At 30.7% G+C, this 21,985-nt stretch overlaps 1 protein-coding gene, 1 long non-coding RNA gene and 1 other non-coding gene across 7 annotated transcripts; 2 read left to right on the top strand and 1 right to left on the bottom strand.

Annotated features, from left to right (window-relative positions):
* Nucleotides 1-7,974: 7,974 nt before the first annotated feature.
* LOC123897586 lies at nucleotides 7,975-10,818 on the top strand. 4 transcript variants are annotated; one of them, XR_006805089.1, is made up of 5 exons: nucleotides 7,976-9,163; nucleotides 9,740-9,788; nucleotides 9,923-10,076; nucleotides 10,332-10,417; nucleotides 10,515-10,818. It is a non-coding gene; the product is annotated as an uncharacterized LOC123897586 (long non-coding RNA). The 4 variants fall into 4 exon arrangements; XR_006805090.1 differs by having other exon boundaries at nucleotides 7,975-9,788; nucleotides 9,923-10,029; XR_006805088.1 differs by having other exon boundaries at nucleotides 7,975-9,788.
* Nucleotides 10,819-13,477: 2,659 nt separating this feature from the next.
* Nucleotides 13,478-13,551, top strand: TRNAI-UAU. The gene has a single exon. It is a non-coding gene; the product is annotated as a tRNA-Ile (tRNA).
* Nucleotides 13,552-15,926: 2,375 nt separating this feature from the next.
* Nucleotides 15,927-17,822, bottom strand: LOC123897585 (60S ribosomal protein L2, mitochondrial). 2 transcript variants are annotated; one of them, XM_045948286.1, is made up of 3 exons: nucleotides 17,635-17,822; nucleotides 17,248-17,342; nucleotides 15,927-16,565 (listed from the first exon to the last, which is right to left on the bottom strand). In XM_045948286.1, exons 2-3 carry the CDS (start codon nucleotides 17,327-17,329, stop codon nucleotides 16,057-16,059), a joined length of 591 nt encoding a protein of 196 aa, XP_045804242.1. In that variant the 5' UTR covers nucleotides 17,330-17,342; nucleotides 17,635-17,822; the 3' UTR covers nucleotides 15,927-16,056. The 2 variants fall into 2 exon arrangements, with proteins under 2 accessions (XP_045804242.1, XP_045804241.1); XM_045948285.1 differs by having other exon boundaries at nucleotides 17,644-17,821.
* Nucleotides 17,823-21,985: the final 4,163 nt, after the last annotated feature.

Below are 21,985 nucleotides of genomic sequence, written 5' to 3'. Positions count from 1 at the left end.
TAATAGTATAGAAGAAAATTATACGGCTATAACAAAGGTGTGTGTAATGAAAAAGAGTATCTTAACGTAAGTAGTAAACCGGGATTTTCTCATACCATTTTGAATGTTAAAAAAATAAAACAAATCTTGACTATGAGAGATCGAGTTTTTGAAAGTTAAGGAAATCCAAGTATTTATCATAAGAATCTTTCTTACCTTTGTAACTTTTCTCGGAAATGTTTTTCTCACTCACTTGTGTGCTTTCTTTTCTCCATAAATAAAGCAAATTTTTATGGATTTTCTAAGCCAATTATTGCAATAATTTATTATTTATTTTTTTTGGCTATTTATTTATTTTTGACCAAAAATTTTTTATTGACAAATTTTTTTGACCAAATTAATTAATTAATTTATTTTTGACCAAATTTATTTATTTAGTTGACTAAAAATAATTTATTTTTTTTGACAATGACTAAAGATAATTTTTTTGTTTTTTGGATTCTGTAATTTAATTTATTTTTTTTTGGTAAACAAAAGGTATCCTCTGCATGCAACTACAGAGACTAATCCTCTCGAGATAACTGAGATTCATTTAAGGGGTTGACATCTCCCAACAAATACTTCTCCATACGCATCGGCCGGGGATTATGTAATTTAATATTTTATTATATTTAAATTAATTATTAGAGAATATTTTAGTCTTATCATCAAAAAAGAGAATATTTTAATCTTTTTTCTTTTTTGAATCGGATATTGCAATTTTTTCTTTTTGACTAAATAGCTTTTTTGACTAAGTAATTACATTGTTTTTCTCTTTTTTATTTTAAAAGTGAAAATCTAAATTCTTTATATTCTTTCTCATCTTCTATAATAAGTAAATATTAAAATATATAACATAATTTTTTAATTAGAGGATTAACATTTATTAATATTATATTACAATGTACCCGAAAAAAAATACATTACATTTTGACTCATAATAATTAAGATTCATATCCATTTATTATCAACAAAAAAAATGCATATGCGTTGACCTATAAAAAAAATCATATGCATTTTATTTTCTATAAGTTTATCTAAAACCATTATATTTTAAATAAAATCTTGAATGAAATTATAAAATAAATAAATAATTATTTTATTTTATGTCTTTAATTAAGTAAAAAAAAAAATCAATATATGATAGCGATAACCGGTGTGATGGTACACCATCCAGAGTAATAAAAGATATTTTATCTTTTAGAGTAACAAAATTAATATAGTTATTTTTTTTTTTGACAAACAAAAAATTATATACTCCATCCGTCCCAAAATATAAGTAAAAGTTGGTCAACAAATGTGAATGTATTTTGTCCAAATCTTTGACCAAATACATCAATTTCATTAAATCATTTTTGTTTATATTTTGGAACGGAGAGAGTATAGTTGATAACGAGAAACAGTGTGATGGTACACCATAGAGAGTAATAGAATAAAAGATATGAATATGTACCAAAATAAATAAATAAAAGATATGAATAATAAAAACATGATAAATTTCTATCCTATTATATTTTTGTTGCGTCCGTACACTTGATCATCTCATATATTTGAGATAAATCAAATAATAAATACCAATACCTATTAATGATATCAATCCTTTTTAAGATGTTTTTTTAAATAAAAGATTTGAACCTATCACATTTGAATTTTTTGAACATTTAAGTTTTTTTTTTTGGTAGACATTTAAGTTTTTTTTTTAATATAAAAAAATTCAGAAATAACTCTTAATTAACTTTCTATTTTTAGTTTTGATTTTTATATATATTAGTTTTCTTATAAAAGTGGGTCTAAATATATATATTGTTGTTCTTATCCTATTGGCTTATAAGTTGTAACCCAATTTTCCCTTTGTGATATAATTTTAACAAGGTGTGTTTCATCTACTAAAAAAAAATAATAGACCAAATAAGACAACTTCATTTGTTTCATGTTTGACAAATTATCGGCCTAAAGACTAGACAAAAACCTAAAATTCTTATTTTTTATTTAATCACACGACAACTTTTTATCCTCTATATAAGTTGATTAAAAAAGTAAAAATAATTTTTTTTCTATTAAACATCGTAAAAAACAAAATTTGTTTAATCCTTTAAGTGTTTGTCCTATAATGTTCTGTCTTATTTTATTTTCTCTAGTTTATGTTTTTATACAAATCAAATGCACCATAATAAAAGAGTATGAAGAGATAGGTTCGAATATTATCATGTTGACTCAACATATAATAGATCCAAATAAAATTTTATATTAGAATTAGTTATTTGAAGAAAATAAAAATTGTATCTAGGCAATATTGAATTATTTATATCCTCAATATGGGAATAATTTATATCCTCAATATATTAGAATGTATAAAAAATTCAATATTACCAAGATAGCATTTTTTTTATACATTTTTAAAATAAGTTTGTATTTTTTTAAACCTATTACATTTGAATTTTTTATACATTTTAGTTTTTTTTTCTCAAAGAGGATATAAAAAAAGTTAAAAATTTGAAATTTCAGAAATTTCATCTTTCACATATAGATATATTTTTTTTATAGATTCTCTTTTGTTTTTTTGTTTTTTTTTTATTTATAGATTCTCTTTTGTTTTTTTCTTTCTTTTGAGATACCATATCATTGGTACAAAGTTTTTATTCTCTTTAATATTGAAGGTGTCGAGAGGTTATTAGAACCTTAGATTCTCCATTTTTTTTATACTTTTTGTACTTATAGTGTGTGTACGTCCAACTACTAGACTATTGAAAAAAGAAAAAAATGATTTCAATTATTTGAGTGAATTGAAGGATATGAATGTATTTAATTACATAGAAAATTAAAAAAAAAAATTATATATAAATTAGAGATATATGTCCAGGGGGAATGATCAAATTACACCGATGTAATATTTGAGTAATGTTACACCGCTCAATAACGCTTTAACGAATATAAATTTTACAAAATCCACCGTTGGATTGAAAACTTATATCGTATAGATCATTCATGTTAAATTTTATAAAAATCTAAAATCGTTTGTTATGTTATTGAGACTGATCAAGATTAATGATTTATGCGTTTTTATTGAATACCGTCAATCTTAATATATTTCAATAACATATCAAACTATTTTAAATTCTTGTTAAATTTAACATAGATGATCTATACGATATAAGTTTTCAATCAAACGATGGATTTTGTAAAATTTATATTCGTTAAAACGTTATTGAGCATCAAATGTTACACCGATGTAATTCGATCACTTTCCGTATGTCTATATTTTTTTGTTTTTTTGGTAGAATCCCGTATGTCTATATTAACTGCTAGATATAGAAATCTTATTTTGTTTTGACGAATGGATAAAAAGAGCTTGCAAACAATCAAATCCTGCAACCATAAGAATCTTGCATTTTTAAAAGCTATGATTATTAGGCAACCAATCTATGTCACCAAATCTTCCCTCATTAATATAAAAAATCTGAAAGTTTTGTTAAATGATTTTGACCCTAATACACGCTTTTCATCTTTAAAAGTTAGATTCAATATATTTTTCGTCTCCATAAATAAAATAAGTACTTAATTTTTTTTGTTATTTTGGCTCATATAAAAAATGCTGCATGCAATTTAATTTTAATATCTCCTAAAACTACATTTGTTTGATTAACTTTAAAATCTTAATTCTTTTTAATGATTTTTATGCATGTATAAAACATTATAAATCTTATCGTATTTATAGGCAAGCAAACCAGGTTGTTATCCGACTTGCGAGTCACAATCTTAATCTATCCATGAATACTCATAGTTTTAAAAATTCGAACTATTTGTCATTGTGAGCTTATTTGATCGGTTGATATGGACATCATATTTTATATATAGAAGTCGAAGTTCGAACCCCGAACATTCCACTTATTCACCTTATTAAAAGGTAGAATTTCTAGCGACTTTACTACCTGATACAAAAATAAAAGGTATCTTTAACCAAATAATTAGGAGTTTGATATATGCATGATTTTGCGCATGGAGATAATTCAGTTAGGACGAGAGAACTCATCTTAAATATTCAATAGGTTCTTCGATCGAATTAATCACATGAAAGTAAAAAATTTACATTTATAACATGTTAAAAAAAATATATATATATTTTTGTCAAAAAAAACCTATTAATGAAAATTGCTGCCATAATATTATTTTCATTTAAATAGCACCAATAACTATATACGTACCCATCAATATATCTTGTAAAGAATAATATTTCTTTCATTTGTTTCTTCATGTATTAAATATGACTCTTTAAATCATGCATGTCATGTAAGAATGACTATTATATATGATAGAAATACAAAGTGATTGTATGGTAAATTTTAACCCCGCTTATTTTATTTTTACAAAACTCCTATTACATTTATGTATCAATTATTTATTAAAAAACTTATTATATTTAGATTGCATAAAATTTTGTAATATTCTATTATTTTATCAAAATATAATTACTTACTATGTTTCGTGTGTCACATGTTTTCATCTATTCTTTTGTATTTTTTTTCTTTTCTTATTTTGGCACACATGCATAAAAATAAGACATATCGTTGGAAACACACGAGTACTAAAAATTCTTATTTTTCTAACGTACTCCCTTCATTACCTACTATAAGTGAAAATTCACTTTTAAAATAATCAATGTGTTGATCTATAATATAGACCATATACATTAATGGTTACTCATTGAATCTAATAAGAAAGAAACGGATGAAGTATACTTTTATAAAAAGTAATTGTAAAAAATTGTTACTCCTCTAATTATTAACATGTACTATTATTAAAAAAAAATAGAGTCTTTTGAAATTTTGAATCATCCAAGTAGATAAAAATATGCGAATTCAAATGATTTTATTGTAGGTGAAAACGTGCGAGTTGAGATGATTTTACCAATTTTACACAGAGTAAAATCATGTTAACTCGTTTTGACTTGTGATTTTACTCAAAACTAATTTAGCTTTGATTTAACACGCAAGTCATACATAAAAATGTAGAATCGATAGAGTTTGCGTTTTAAAACGAGATTTTAACAACCTTGGATGTTAGAAATGTGGAATAAATGATCTCTGTAAACTTAGATTAGTTGATTAGGACATTCTATGTAAAATGTAGGACCAAAGTTTGAACACTAGTATCCACTTATTCACCGTAAAATTCTAACCGTTGGACTATTTGACCAAAAACAAATTAAATGAATGGATGGTCAAATTTAAGAGAAATATTATTATAGAAATCACTTAAATTGTGGAGAGGGAATACACATTTAACACTAAAAAATTAAGAAGAGAAAAAATAAGATAAAAAAGGTAGGAGTAATATCAATTTGGAACTTAGAGATCGAGATCTAGTGCATTAAATTCAGTTTCATGTAAATTAATGAGAATATATGCAAAAGATTCAACTATTCATTGTGATTTTTCTAACATCGTGATGAGAAATTTAATTCACCGATTAAAAGTTTAGATTCATGAATGAATGTTTAGGGAAATGAGAAGATTACGGATCAGTTAATTTTGAAAGAAAAAAAAATGTGAATTTATATACAGGGTGGGAATATTTCAAATATGAGATCTCTCATTTATTATCCTTAAAACGTCAAATTTCTAGCTATTAAATTACATAAAAAAAAAAACCTCAGCCAAAAATAAATTTGTTCTTGTTTCTAAACTGAAGTATATGAACCGATTTTCATATTCCTGTTGAAATATATTTACCGTCCCGTGAGCTTAACTCAATTGATATGACATTGCAGTATATATGCAGGGGACCGGGGTTCGAAATCCAGTCATCCTACTTATCTATCTTAAGGGTGAAATTTCTAGCTATTAGACTACTTGGCAAAAATAAATAAAATTACCGTCTCGTGAGCTTAGCAAGGGGGTTGGGGTTTGAAACCCGATCATTCCACTTATCTATCTTATGGGTGCAATTTCTATTAACTAGGCTACTTGACAAAAAAAATTACCACCAATAATAAAATGGTGTAAGAATCGGACAAAAAATACGGTTTAAGAGTATTGAATTTTTTCGAGGAAATTAATTACATGAAATTGAACATGGTAAAAATAAATAAAGATTTGTCTATTAATCTCGGAGAAAAATGGAGATTTGTTATGAATAAATGGCTTCAAATTCTTAACCGTTGTTACTTTGCAAATCTTGGCAAGAAATGGTTTTGAAATCTTAGGACATTTAATCCGCTAGATACTAATTAGAAAATAGAAACCCGATTAGATGATAAAATATTTCATTACCGCGTTATGAAACTTGTCTTTTTTTTTTTTTTTTTACAAAATCCAGCTGCATGATCTTTACTTTGTGAAAGGATCTTCCTAATTTTGTTAAATTATAATTGTATTGTTAACAAAATAAAGTCAATTAATTGTATATTGCGTCATGAATCACTATACTTTTTTGGTTCCAGACTATAATTGTCTCTAACCCAATTGTTAAATTAGTACTAATTTAAGTTCATGATGTTTGAGATTTTCACAAAACTGTATATGGAACAGTAATAACAAAATTGGGTAACGTATATATGTGTCATGATCAAATTTATCTGTTTTTTTTAACAGCAAAATGAATTTTGTTAAATCGAAAGAAAAAAAAAACATAAAAAATGAATTGGTCTAAGTGGTAAGGGTTTTCATCTCGTTAAGTATGTAGTCAGAGGTTTTTAGAATTTGATCAGTGTAGTCAGAGGTTTTATTCCTAGTTCATGTGTACCGTAAAAATTTGGTTAGGAGATGAGAACCCACTTTGTGTGTCCCACAAATTCACCAATGGAGATTAGTCATCGCTTACCGCAAACAATATCTCTACTGCATATAACATAATCATACAGTTTAAATATCAATAGTTAGTTGGTTTTGTGATGATTGATGTTGAACTTGATAGAGATAACGAAAATTTGATCCCCTGCAACTGCGATCGGGAGGGGCTGTAACCACTTGATAGAACTGACCTCAAACCAGATTAGGCGGTCAAGTTGACCGGATACTGGTGGTGAAAACGAAAAAAAAAATAAAATATCATTCATAAAATAAACAAAATAACTCGAACTTTTTTCGGTAATAGCATGTGCCATGAAATGTTTTTTATGAAATCCACCACCTCTTCAACAATTGAAGATTTAGCAGAGGAAATGAACACATGTGCCCTCCAAAATTACCCAAATGATCATATTTATGTGATATTTTTTAAAAAAACTTGATATCCGGCCCAGGACCGACTAATTCAAGGGGACCAATCCCACCGTCCACTTGTGGGGGTCTCATTTAAAGTCAGAGTTTTTTTGCTCGGTATGGACATGTCATCAAAATTGGCATTAGCGGGAATCAAACCTGAAACTTTAAGAGGAGCATACTCCAAGGATCCAAAACCAACACTATCTTGACACGCAACGAATTATACTTATGCTATTATTTCTTATAAATTTATCGTATATTTATTATATATATATATATATATATATATATATATATATATATATATATATATATATCACTGGTGGAAAAAACACTTTATAGAAAACTTCTTAGGCCGGTTAGCGTTGCCACCTGACTTAAGAACATGTGCGGTGGCAATTCCGTAAATAAGTTAAACCGTGTTAGGTCGGTTCCTTTGTTAACCGAGTTAATAGAGATTAAAAAATTCCTAACAAATTTATTAAGTCAGACATCGGTCAACTGGCTTAAGAAATCTTTTTTGTTAAGTCAGTTGTCATGACAACTGACTTAAGAAACCCTTTTGTTAAGTCAGGCTTCACTCGCCTGACCTAAGAAGTGTCATTTATTTTTTACAAATTAAATTGTGTTGTGTAGCATACGAGAATCGAACCCAGTCCCTTAATATAAAAAGAATTCTTATTTTTTTTTAAAGAAAAATCTTTTTTATTTTTATTGTTTTGTGAAATTTTTAAAGAAAAATCTTAAACTTTAAAAAAAAAAAAAAATTAACAAACTCCCACAGTTAACATACGCAGAAACAATACAGTTCCTTCGAACCCTTATTCTTCACCGCAACAAAAATCCAATTCTTCTTCTTCACTGAAACAATCGATTGAATCCTTCATCACTGCAAACACTTCAAAATCGAACCCTTTGTTAAACTCTTCTCACGAACCCAGAAATCCCTTAGTCAAACTCGAATCATTCACATAAAACCCAGAAATCCTACTCTTCACCGCCGAGAAATCGAACCCCGTCGCTGCAAACTCCAACCCTTCACTGCAAACTTGAACCCCATCGCAGCTCTCTTAGTCCGTATATGTAATCTGCAAACCCTAACTTCTTTTTTTAGTTGTTTGATTGCAATTTCTTGTTGCTATTGTTTCCTTTTCTGTTTCTGGTGCTGTGTTGCAAAGAGATTATTGCAATTTCCATATTATTATTATTATTATTATTATTATTATTATTATTATTATTATTATTTTCTCTTCTAGTTGTTGTGTAGTGATGAGAGATGTTGAGTTGAGTATAATTTTAATTTGTTGGAATATTACATATTCTCTTTTTTCCACATTTTAACAGTTTTTAATTTGGTGGATTAGTATCTATTTTAAATTATTCTTATAATATAATTTTGGGGAAGCAACTTTATACATAGAGGCTATGAATCTTATGATGATTACTATGGTTTTGGTTCTGTGTTTTTTACTCTATTATCATTACAGGTTCACAGGAAATTGGACCTTATCTTGTGGTTGGTTTACATATCTGATAATGCTATATTAGGCTTTCATTATCATTTATTAATACTCTGCAACTCATAATAATAAGTGTATTACTGTTGTAATGCAGCCACAACAATTATCACAATAGATGATAAGTATTGCTTTGTCCTGGTTTGTTGTTGTTAGTTTTGGGAGATTGTTTCGTTTTAGTTTGTTTGAAAAGATCGAAGCATGCCGTTTGTGTTTTCCTTGCTATAGGGTGTTATTCAAGAACTGGTTGTTTAGTTCCAGTTCTTCCTTTATATACCAGTTCAAATCAGTTTGGTTTTGCGAGAGGTCAAGGTGATGGGCTCTCAAAATATGTCAAGTTTGAAAGAAATTGCAGCCCTTGTATACAAGTTCAAATCAGTTTCAATAGCTGTTAATATGACACAATCTATGGAAGTTGTCTGTGAGGTAATTTTCGCCCTTGCTCTCCTAAGTATTGTTGTCTCTTTTTATGTAAACCTCTGTAAATACTATATTTAACTTAGTTCACTATTACTGAACTTTTTCGTAACACTTGGTTCAGTTTTATACTTTTGTGATATTCTATGATTGACATGGCTTGAATCAATTCATTTTGACTTGTTATTGGAGGGCGTGCTGTGTTAGATGGTGTGATTCTTTAGCAGCTCCCCCCATTATTTTTGTTTGTAGGTCTGCCAATGCCACCATGATATCTCTCACTTATATTTAGATTATAATATGTTTCTTCTGACAGCCAAAGCAACTTGGATAAGTTCAAGTCTGAGGATTGTAATATTCTCCCTTGTACTGACATAGCTAGAAGGAGACTGGATATGAAGTGTTCACTTTGTGTTTAACTTATTATTCAATTGTTTACTAATCTATAATCCTCTTACTGATAATGTGTATAGAAGGCGGCAATGACAGATGTCAACTGTTGTGACATATGCATTGCTGCCATTATCTTAGTTCCAATATCAATTATTAGAAGTTATTTAGTTTGTTTATCATGTCACATGACAGGTATTTCCTGTTACTCAAAAGAAATTTTGTGGATTCAATCCTTTTACAAGTATGAACTCTCTCCCTTTCTGGTCTTGAACTTGTTTGAGCGAGCTTGAATACCCATTTTTTCCTTTATTCCTCACATCTCTTCCTTTATTTTGGGTGCAAAAAATACTAAACTGACGTGTTCATGTTGTGCAGCGTTTGTGTGCTATAAAATTATTTTATAATACGAGGTTCTACACAAACTTATAAGCTATGAGGTTTGGCACATCTCTCGCTCTCAAACATAGGAAATTCACACAAAGGTTCAAGTTATTGACATCTATCTAGTCTCTTTTTAATCCACACATAGGTAAGCTCAAATATGCCTATTTTGTCAAATAACTTAAATTTTTTGATAATAATGTCTTTCTTTTATTTGATAACATACCTTAATTAAGATAGTAACGTGTTTGCAAATTAGTCTCATCTGATATTTAGATTTTGTTGTGTTGTTTAGTGTCATGTTATTTTGCATTTGAATTATATCTCTCAATGCTACATATATAGACCCTTAGTAAGTTGATTAATATGTTTGAATTATTAATTATATCTCTCGTGATTTTAGGCCGTACAAAATGCTGCTTATAAGCTGATTGGCATGTTGTCTATATAGTGTGCAATATGTCACAATCTACGGAAGTTGTTCATGAGGTAATTTTCCCCTAAGTATTGGTGTCTCTTTTTATGTAAACTTTTATGTCACAATCTATTTAAATTAGTTCACTTTTAATGAACTTTTTCTTAACAGTGTTGGAAAAGTGAACTTCACATGTCTATATAACTGGTTTATATAGAATTAGAAGAGTCTGCAACTCTGCATCAATATACTTTGTTGGAACTGAAGTTTTACATTGAGAAAAGTATTATTGACTAGACATTCACATATTCATTATTGTGTTGGTTCTCAGTGTGTGTTAGAATTGTAATTAGTTTGTAGTTAGTTTAGTTACTTATTTCTTCATGAGTGATATTATACCCCTTAAATTAGTTTGTAAATTTGTTCTTATGTAATTTAAATTGGGCAAAATAAATTACTCTCATTTGGATATTTGGTTAGCAAATGCAGAGCTACTGTATTTTTTTGTAAAGAAAGCGTTGTTTGCCACGATTTAATTGTGGCTATATTTTTTTTTAAATTACAGTAACACTTCTTAGGTCGGGTAAAACTTTAACTGACTTAAGAAGTCAGTTTTTAAGTCAGGTCAAAATCTGACTTAAGAACTTCAAACTTCTTATGTCGCCTTTTCTTAAGTCAGGTAGAGACCGACTTAAAACGTCATTTTAACCGACTTAAAAAGCGTTTCTTAAGTCAGTCCAAATCCGACTTAAGAAGTCAATACTTCTTATGACTGGAATTGTTAGGCCAGGCTCGGAACCGACTTAAGAAGTCGATTCTAACCGACCTAAAAAGTGTTTTTTCCACTAGTGTATATATATATATATATATATATATATATATATATAAGAAATATAATGATAGGTATAATTTTTTCATATTAAATACACATAAATTGACACTAAATAATTAAAGAAAAATAATATTGGAACACTATTATACATCAAATACATATGTTGTATGTACTGTTCACTAGATTCATATGGCGTTTTAAATGTAACGATCCAGGTATTCTTCTCAACTAACTCGAATAAAATTGGAATTGGAATATGCATTTGAGATGAATTTGGTCAATATGTGCTTGCTAAAACTTGTTAGATTGTGCCTATTTGCTCCGGTGACATGGGAGAAGCTCACAACCTCTCTTTAATGTTGGATTGGGTGCACTAGTTACAACTTACAACTTGGCCATGTTTATTTTGAAATGGATTCCAAGTTTGTTGCTGGCAACTTTAATAAGCCATGACAAGACGATACAAAACTTAAAGATATCATTCATGAATATTATTATAGACTTTTTTTATATATATAGAAACTCTCATGATGAGTTTGATCGGAGGTAAACAAAATGAAATCGTGCATGCTCTTGTTAGAGTGGTTACTGTTGAAGTATCAAAAGTAAGTATGTTTTTATCATCTTCACAGGGACTGATGCGATATCGATGTCGTTCAACAATTAATATAATTTCAAGTAAAGTGGTTGACAAAGTTTGTTTATGAGAAAGTACGAAAATATGGTGATGGTGAAGAAATGATCGAAATCACAGAGAGATAAATTTGTTGGGATTAGATTTCATTAACTCATTCATTTGTATTTCCCTAATCAGTTATATAGATTTTAGTCATCTATCAATATTATCACGTATCGCTCGTCGTACGTTTCTGTGTCCAGATAACGCTGATATATCTATTATACTTATTAACCTTTGATGTCTCGGATGATCAATCAATACAATAACATTAAGATCCGATACTTTGAGTGAATATTAAACCTAAATCTATGTCTAGAATTTAAGCTTTAATAGATATCATCTTAGTTCTTTTAGATTCAAAGAGTATATGTCTATAACAATTCAAATCTTAAAATAAAACACGAGATTCAAAGATAATATCAATATTTATAGATAAGCTAAAACATATATAACAAGATCAAGATAAATACATACTAATAGAGTAATTTACACCTAATTTCAACAAAAGAGAGATTAGCTATTCATTTTCATGATAGCTTTATAAAAGATAAGAAGAAAAGAGAGATGAACAAACATCAATGAACAAAAGTTGTAGAGACACTCTCAAATCTCTTTGATTCTGGCTCCTGGGGTCTCCCTCTGCGTTTTTGAGTGGTTGAAAGTGAATGGGATCTGAAAAAAATGAAGTCTTATGGCTTTTTATAAGTGACAGAAAAGTGGATTTTCGCTTAGCGACAAAACTGTTCGCTTAGCGACGTAGGTTTCTTCACCCTGAAGTACTTTTTAGCCGCTACAGCTCACTCAGCGACGACCTCTCGCTATCCCTCGCCATCTCTCGCTACAGCTCATCCTGCCACTGACTTGACTCGCTATCCCTCGCTATCTCTCGCTCAGCGATGACACTGATTTTTCTGCATTTTCTGATAACTTGCGTATTTTTGTCTGTCGCTTTGTCGTCGCTTAACCAACAACTCATACTCAAAATCTTTATCTCTTCATTCCAAATTCCATTCAATCCAAATTTTCCTACAAAAAATGTTGGAATTAGATAGAAATAGCAAAAATAACTAATTTTCTCATTAAAACTAATATTTACAATTAGTTGGGTTTTTTTTATATGAAATTACTTTTAAAATAAGTCAATAAGTGCTTAAAATATATAAGTAAAATTACCTAGTAAGCGCGAGTCATCAGCTCACGTTGATTACGTCCCTGCCCTTTGGACACACCGCCAGTCGCTTCTACCGATTGAATAGTCCGGTGAAGTGTTCGGATTGCGGTGACGTGAGCGGTTAGCTGCCCGCGACGTTGTGAGAAGTTCACTGAACCTTATCATTTAGAGGAAGCACTTTTTGGCACTTATCAATTACATCGCTAGCTAGCTCTCCGGTATTGATCGATAATCTTACATGTATTTACAATATTATTATGAAAGAAATGCTATTTTTGTTAATAAAAAGATGTGTATGAAATATGAATTAGCTGGATGAGAGGTTTTATCTTTTAAATCTTTAAAAAGCAAATTTTTTTTATAATTTAATTGTTACACTTAATTATCACTTGTTTCAAAGGAAAACCGATTTGATTATCGATATATATAATTGGTAAAATTGTCAAAAGTGTGGTCCTGTAGCTCAGTTGGTTAGAGCGTTGGTCTTATGAGCCGAAGGTCGCGAGTTCGAGCCTCGCCACGACCATTGTCCATTTATTTTGTTTATTTTTGCAACCATCAAAGAGAAATACTCCCTCCGGTCCTTTTTTATAAGGAACACTTTGGAAGAAAAAAAATTGTCATTTTTATAAGAAACTTTAACCAATTTTGAAATGTTCAATTTCATTTATGCCCTTATTTATTATGAGAGAAAATTTAAAATGAAATTGAACATTTCAAACATTTTATAAGTAATTTCATTTTCTAAATAAAAAAATATGGCTGAACCGGAAGCCATAGTTTTTTATTTATTTTTTAAAAAGTCCAGTATCCAATTCAGGGACCGACTAATCTAAATGGCCAATTTCATTATTGTTCATTAGTGGTGATCCAATTAAAGCCAGAACAACATCCTGTAATAGCATGACATGTGACTAGAACTTTACCGGATGCCATAATTAAGATAATGAGAAGTCACAGATCAAGGTTATGCATGCTCTTATCAATTCACTATTTGGAGATGTTCAGGGGAAGATTTCGATCTTATAGTTATTTAACATTGATGGCAGTGTGGAAGAACTCAACAAAGAAAGTGGTGAAGGTTAGTGTGGAAGAACTCAACAATACTACAATAGTATTCTGGTGTATTGAACGTTCAGTGAAGGAGATTCCTCTCTATATATGCACCATAGTTCTTTATTCTCCCTATATTGTCTTAGGATGGTGAAATGCTAAGCTTTATTTAAACCACTAGCTACATGCTTCACTAACACGTAAGGCAATCATTGATAACATGAAGTTTATTTTTATTTTTTATTTTGACTGGAAGATAGCATGAAGTTACTAGAAAGTTTTGGCCTAAAATATGAACTTCCCATGGCCCGTGACTAGAACTTTGGCACAATATTTTAGGCTCCATTTTTACTTCGTGTCGTGGTAACCCCCAATTTGATTTGTTTATTACATTATACTTATAGCAATTTTTTTTTCATTGTTTGACACACAAATTTATTCTATTAAAAAAATGCAAATTCATAACTTCTAAATGGGTGATACTAACTTGAGTCTTAAGGGAGCATGTTAAGCAATCTAAAAGTAGAAAATTTGCATTGAAAAGTGGCTTCATGATTTTGGAACAAAGTATCATTAGTTATTCATATTTAGGTCGCCCTTGTCATATCTTCGCAATCCAAAACTATTAGTATTGTACTCTATGGTTGAAAATTCATGCAACCAAGGACGACATCTGATCTCTTTTGACTTAGTGATCTCTTTTGTTTTTCATGAATCCAACAATGTCATGGTGAACACAAATCAACAGAGAAGTTTCAAATAGAACTAACAATGCGTATCATTTCTTCTTCCATGTTTAGCATCTATGTCTCAGTGATGGTGATCAAGGACTTGAGACCATATTGAAATTATCAAAATAAGCCTATTGTACCTCGTAAGCATAGCTTAGTTGGAAGAGATGTTGCTATATGCAAGAGTCGGGGTTTAAACCCCAGACACTCCACTTATTCCTCTTAAGAGTGAAATCCTAGTCACTAGGCTAACCAAAAAAAATAAAGTCTAGTGTATAGAGCTTCCTTAGGTGGGTTATTGTGTTTTAACCCTTGAAAGTAATTTTAAATCTAGTGATACAGGTACAAACTAGGGAAATACTTCTAGGCACAAGCACAATGCACAACACCAAATAAATTTCATTTAGGCTCGCACACACATAAACATTCATATTAATTTATTTTAAAATTACTAATCATTAAATTCTTTTATTTTTCTTCATCTATATGTGCGTGCCCGAGCAATATTTATTTGTGGTTGTGACCACATAAACCTTCCCCACACAGTAGATAGATCGTTGGTCTGTGATGAAGTATACGAGAGGCTGGTCCATGCTAGCTTTTGCCTTGTGCCAGTGTGATTAATTCCCAGTTTCTTACAATCTTTTCCAGTTTAAAACAACTATGTTACCCATATCATTCTTGGTAAAAACCCTTGGTTCACAAGTACCAAATTCCCTTTGTTTGTAGCAATAATTTCATATGCAAAAAACTATGAACATAATAATATGTAACCACTGTTAAGAGTAACACTAATGAACTTATTGTGTTGAAAAGGATAATTATAATTATAATATACAAAAGACAATCATGAAAATATATTATTATTATTATTATTATAGAAGTAAGAACATTTGAATACATTCAAACAGAGGATAAAAGAAACTGACAATCGCACCCTTTATCTCATCTGTACAAATACAAACTACAGAGCTAAAGAAACATTCTTGCAAACCTCATAAAGTGAACAATAGAGTTGAGTTGTATGAGCTGAATGCATAGTTCACAAAGGAAAATGCAAATATTTCAAAAACATTTAGCTCTAAGAAACAACAAGTACAAAATATGAATCCAAAAATTGGCCGAACCAAATCAAATCCATGATTGGAAGTAGAATAGTTCCAAAGCTTCCACAATTATTAAGGAAGCATCAACATTAGAAAGATTTGTATTACAAGAATGTTGTGTACTAGTAAATACCTACTTACCTACTTTTTCCGTTTAAGAGGTCCAGTCTTGAAGCCACCCTTAGTTGGCTTACCCCAAGGAGTGCGGGATCCTTTCCCCCACCCACCACTACTCTTGCTCTTGCCCTCTCCTCCACCATGAGGATGATCAACAGGATTCATAGCCACACCCCGAACAACCGGTCTCCGACCAAGCCATCTGCTATGGCCAGCCTTCCTAAGCTTACGATCACCGTGAGTTGGATTAGAGACAGTACCGACAGTGGCCCTGCATCGAGAATCAATCAACTTTTTAACACCAGAGGGGAGTTGAATTAAACAGTACTGTGACGTGGGCTCTTTCAAGATCTTTGCATTGGTTCCGGCCGCTCGGACCAGCTTTCCACCTTGCCCCGGGTTCAGCTCAATGTTGTGAATGATTGTTCCAATTCGCATTGAAGAGAGAGGCATGCAACTACCAATCTGTGAGTTTATGTCAGAATACAACATTCTCTCACGTGCCTCTTCGGGAATTCCGTTCGAAACCTCAGCTACAAAGCCAAAACAATGACATAAACAAAGCAGCATAGTCAGACGCAATGACCTAAGAGGAGTGCTAGCAAAACTCTCTAACATTCATTCTCTAATTGGGTGAAACTCATGTGAGTGTCACCACTTTATGTTGGACCTATTTCCAAAGTGAGGCACCAACATTAATTTCAACCAATTAGAGAATGAGTGTTAGATAGAGTGTTGAAAATAGAATATTTCTAGCACTCCTCATGATTTTAAAAACTAACTGTAACTGGACGGTGCAATTGGTTAAATTGTGAATCAATATTGTCTATAGTTCGGTTATTTGAGCAGTTTAGTCACAATGCCATCCAAGTTTGAGTGGTTTAAAACAATTGAACCATGACCCAGAGGTCTCAGTCTCACGGGTTCTATGTCCGGTTCGGGTTTTAAAACATTAATCAGGAACCATAACTTAAAGTAAACATCAAAGCTGCATAATTTCTTTTCCCCCAATACTACAAGATACCATGAATATTGATCTAAATGTTTCTAAGAGGGTTGGTTTTGTCATCCAAAAAGGGTTATCGGCACAGTCTGTTCCCTTACTCGTTTGTCTTTCATTCATGTGTAATTACATTATCTTAAATACACATATTACAATCTAAATGTTGGAATTGAGGGAATGAATAATGTGGCAAAGAAGAGAAATGAAAATACCAGAAGAGAAACGGCGAATAGCATTAAAGAACAAATTGAATGTCGACGATGTGGCGCGATTTCTCAATAGTTGCAAAGCCATTCATAAAAAGAAACTGTAAAAAAGAATATACCAATTATCAAGTTCATATACAAAGCTGCAATCGTGCAGTACAACAAACAATGATGATGTGAAAATAAAAATTCAATGAAAAAGAAGAATGTAATAAAATTGAATTAATTGAAAATGGTAATTAGGTATAAATTGGATTGCAAATGCATAAACTCCATAAAATACTAACAATGAAACTAACAAATAGAGTATTAAACAAGATCTATGTTATCACTCACAATCGCGAGTTATACAAAAGAAGGGAATGAAAATACTTAAATTGAAAAAGAGAAAACCTTTATTACTTTTTCACTTTCTGGCTGACGACGGACAACTCCGGCTGCGTTTTCCGGCGAGTTGAGTTCGGTGCTAGTCCGGCTTGTTTCTGATACAAGAGAAAAGTGGCGGTGCCTGCAATTTTTTTTTTAATTTGATTTGATGGGGGTGGTGATTTTTTCTTGTTAGGGTTTTACTTTAGATTTATGCTAGTTACTAGTTACACCCGTCATTTCCACTCCTTCACACAAATTAAATAATTTTAATTTTCAAAATATCCTTCGTATTATTCGATGTACTCTATCAATTTAAATGAATAAATGTTGTTGTTTGTAAAAAAAAAAAAATTTACACAGTACAATTTTGATATAATATTGTGTAAAAAAAATCATGCTACTAATAATCATATGCATAACCCAAATTAAATCAATAATTTATATGTGATTTTATCTGATCAGAATCGACGTAGCCGGTGATTCTCCTCTTAGTATGGTGGTGGTGAAGAGGTCATAACTGTTGACACACCAACGTTCAAGTCAATATTTGCATGTAGTGAAGGTTTTCGAGAGTGAGTGTAAAAGTACTTGAGCCTTCTGCATAAGAAGAGTTTTATATAGTCCTAATCGCGGAGCCAAAACCATTAATGTGATGATGGATGCGACGTCATCGCCTTCAATGGTCGTCATAATAATGGTGGAAAATTCATGATTGGTAGTAAATACCAATCATTTCGATGTTGGTCATTACTGAAAACTAGTTTCCTTGACCGTTGGGCATGAGAGTGTGACCTTACCCGTTTTGTAGTGGATCAAGATCAACGTGATGTATTTCTTATGTATTGAACCTTAGGTCCCGTCAGGAACAATATACACAAATAATATACTCATTGAATCACAAAAAATGACTTTAATACTAAAAATGTGATTAGTTGACGGTATAACAAACCTGATACCAATAGTAGGCTTTGTCAAACATCCACCACTTGATTAAGGGGTGCATGGTGCACAAGTCTTCGATATTTTTATAACGAATACGAATTTTATAAAATCCACCGTTGGATGGAAATTATATCGTTTAGTTCATGATCCATAAATTTTTTAAATTTTTTTTGAAAATCATTTTATAAGTTATTGAGACTCATCAAGAGTAACGGTATTCAATAAAAATCTATAAAACCGTTAATTTTAATAAGTCTCCATAACATATGAAATGATTTTCAAATTTTTTTTAAAAAAATTAATTGATAACCTATACGATAAAAACTTTCAATCCAACGATGAATTTTGTAAAATTCATATTCGTTATAGTGTTTTCGGTGATCTGTGCACAGTGCACAGCTTGGAAGACTTGTGCACCATGATACCAAAATTAATCTATTTTCGTAAAGCATTTTCCAATTTTCTTTGCCACTACCTCTCTCTCTCACTTCATGTCCAAATGTGGAAAAGAAGTTGATCAAATGTTGAAGGAATTTGTACAAGATATTCCATTAAATTTTTTGTTTTTTTCACATCCGAGAATCGTATGTACACTCAATTCATGTTGGTGTTAAGAGTGTCTGATTACGTTGAAAGATATGCAAAACAAAAGTAATCTTTCATACTCATCTATGACAAAGAATTTCTATCCTTCTTATTCCATTAATATGTAATCATGAAGATTTTGTAAGGAAGAAAATTCATAGACTCATTTATCAAGTAGAACCTGTTGGAGAGTCCGGGGAGCTCGGGAAAAATAATGGGTCAATGCTCCAGGATCTCAAAGAGAGAGACGCCACATCTTACCCAACATTCTTCCCCCAAGTGTGAGTTCTCACATCCTATAGTTGATCCAATACCAGGATCCACTCCCGCTCCCCCACCAAGCCGAACCGGGAGAAACAATGTCAATGCTCCAAGATCTTAAAGAGAGAGACGCCACATCTCCACCCAAAATCTTAAGGCATTAGGTTAATGAGTCACTTCTCTTATAACTTCTCACGAAGAATAAGCAGCGTGATAGGTGCATGATGCATCTCTATTGAACATGGTAACACAACCAAACAGGTTTAATTTTGTAATTTATATATATAGTTTTCACATTAATGTTTACTTACTAAAAAACTATCGATTCTTAAGAATCTTTCCGGTCCGTTCTTTCTCATACGCGTTCTTGATGGTAATATGGCAGAGAAACTTTTATGCAAGAGACAGAACCCATAATATTGAAAAATTGGAAATCATTTGATATGTTATTGAGACTCATCAAAATACGGTTTATAAGTTTTTCTAAAAATTTGTATGAATGATCTATATGATATTTTTTATTTACACAATAATAATGTAATTGATCCATCCACAAGTCCTAGTTCAACTGATAAAAATTGCCGAAATTATTAGGCCGGACGTCATGATCGGGATTCGAATCCCGACTTCCTCACTTGTGTGTGTAACAAATGAGTGGGTTTACGATGATTTTGTCATTTCATATATGTACTAAAAACGTAATTCTGCTATAGATATTTAATTAATGGAGAATGTTAACATGTGCTCTTATGAGCACATGTTAAGAAGATAAATGTGAAAAAAAATTATTGAACTTGTGGTTCATTCAATTATCTAAACATTAAATTCTTTATATCATTAAATACTATATTTATATTTTTAGGTAGCTTAACATGTATTCTTATGACGCAAGTTAACATGACCCTTAATTAATTATAGGAGAAATTAATTAACATATGCCACTGATTTTGAAATGGCAGGGATTGCAGCCAGTGGTTAGTGCTGCTTGTAGAATTTTTTTTTCAAAGTGCACCTGTCATTAGAGAAATACACCAAAACATCCTACCTGAGAAAAATTTAACCGAAATGCCCTAGTACTTTTCTGTGAGTGGGACGCGCCATCCCCAGCTTAGTGACCCAATGAAGGACGCGCCATTGGGAAGTCAGCGACCTTGTGAAGGACGCGCAATCCCCAAGGCAGCGTCTTGAGTTGGTTTTTTTTTTTTTTTCATTTTCGTTTTTGAAGGAAAGGGGGTAGGGTTTTGGAAGGGTTAGAAGGGTTTTGAGGGTTAAGGGTTAGAAGGGTTTTGAGGATTAAGGGTTAGATGGGGTTTTGAGGGTTAGGGTTTAGGTTTTTTTTTTTAAAGAAATTATTGAAAAAAATTATACAAAAATTATATTAATTAATATAAACACACTACAACAATTTTTTTTTTTGACATTTTGTGTTTTTAAGGGTTTTAGGTTTTTTTTTTTATTATATATATTATGTTTCTATTTTACTTGTTTATCAACAAAACAAAAATTAGAAGTAAATAGAAAACAAAAGATTTTGAGGAAAAATCGTGCAATAATAATATTTAATATTATTTTTTACAATACAATACAAAAAAAATTGCAAATTAATTGGAATTTGGACAATTCCTACTATCATGTAAAAAATTCCAATTAATTCCAATTTGGATTTTTTCTCAGGTAGAATGTTTTGGTGTATTTCTCTAAGAACAGGTGCACTTTGAAAAATTTTCGCTGCTTGTAGCATGGTAGTATCTAGTAACATCGATTTGGGTGAAGAATTAGAAGCCCAAGAAGCATCACTGGAAGCATTTAGGGATATAGCATCTGCACCTTAATTTTAGCTAGCTATACTCAAATTGAAATATGTACTACAATACAACTCAATCAGTGTTCTTAATGATCGATCTTCAATAGTAATATATTTAGTTAAGCTTGTACATATATAATAGATATATACAATACGGGATGAAATTTTGCTTTCATACAATTCCAATTTCCATTTGATAATTCATTTTCATCTTATTTCTTGGATGCCTTATTCCATATTTTTTCCTTCTATGATATTGTTTCTATATATGTGTTCAATCATCATGGTTAAATGGTTAAATAGTTTGATATTTAAGTGGAGATGATCTAACTTTAGTTAGTTTATCTCTCATTTAGTGGCTCAATTGTATCACATCATACAATCCATAATATTTTACTCGAATAATGGATGTTTTTGTGTCAAGTTTGTCATTTATCACTAATCTCGTCAAGAGAACATGTGTTCTTATCATCCAATTGAATGTTTTTTCGTATGTAAGAGTTAGCGATCGAATTCTTAACCACTTAGCTTAAAAAATCCAACATTCTTACTATTTGGCTTAATTTATTGTTGTTTGTCGAAGTTTTTTTTTTTACATAAACAAAATGGTAAGTGATTGAAAACTCCCACATATAAAGTGGGGGCCGGGGGGCCGAAATTCAAACTCTAATCAAAATATCTGATCTAACAATTTTGTCATTTCTATTGATCGAGCTAGAAATTTAAACATACTAATATATAGAACAACAAACATTTATGGAATAATAGAGCCACACAAACCAC

The sequence above is a fragment of the Trifolium pratense genome, linkage group LG7 (assembly GCF_020283565.1).
Source record: "Trifolium pratense cultivar HEN17-A07 linkage group LG7, ARS_RC_1.1, whole genome shotgun sequence".
Classification (NCBI taxonomy): domain Eukaryota; kingdom Viridiplantae; phylum Streptophyta; class Magnoliopsida; order Fabales; family Fabaceae; genus Trifolium; species Trifolium pratense.
This window is presented reverse-complemented; position numbering and strand designations above follow the sequence as displayed.

Bases quoted from the DNA above. Each gene is read 5' to 3' on its own strand.
- LOC123897585 (XM_045948286.1), bottom strand. From the start codon at position 17,329: ATGGCTTTGCAACTATTGAGAAATCGCGCCACATCGTCGACATTCAAT. The intron at 16,566-17,247 runs GTATTTTCATTT...TTGGCTTTGTAG, and splicing joins TATTCGCCGTTTCTCTTCTG to CTGAGGTTTCGAACGGAATT.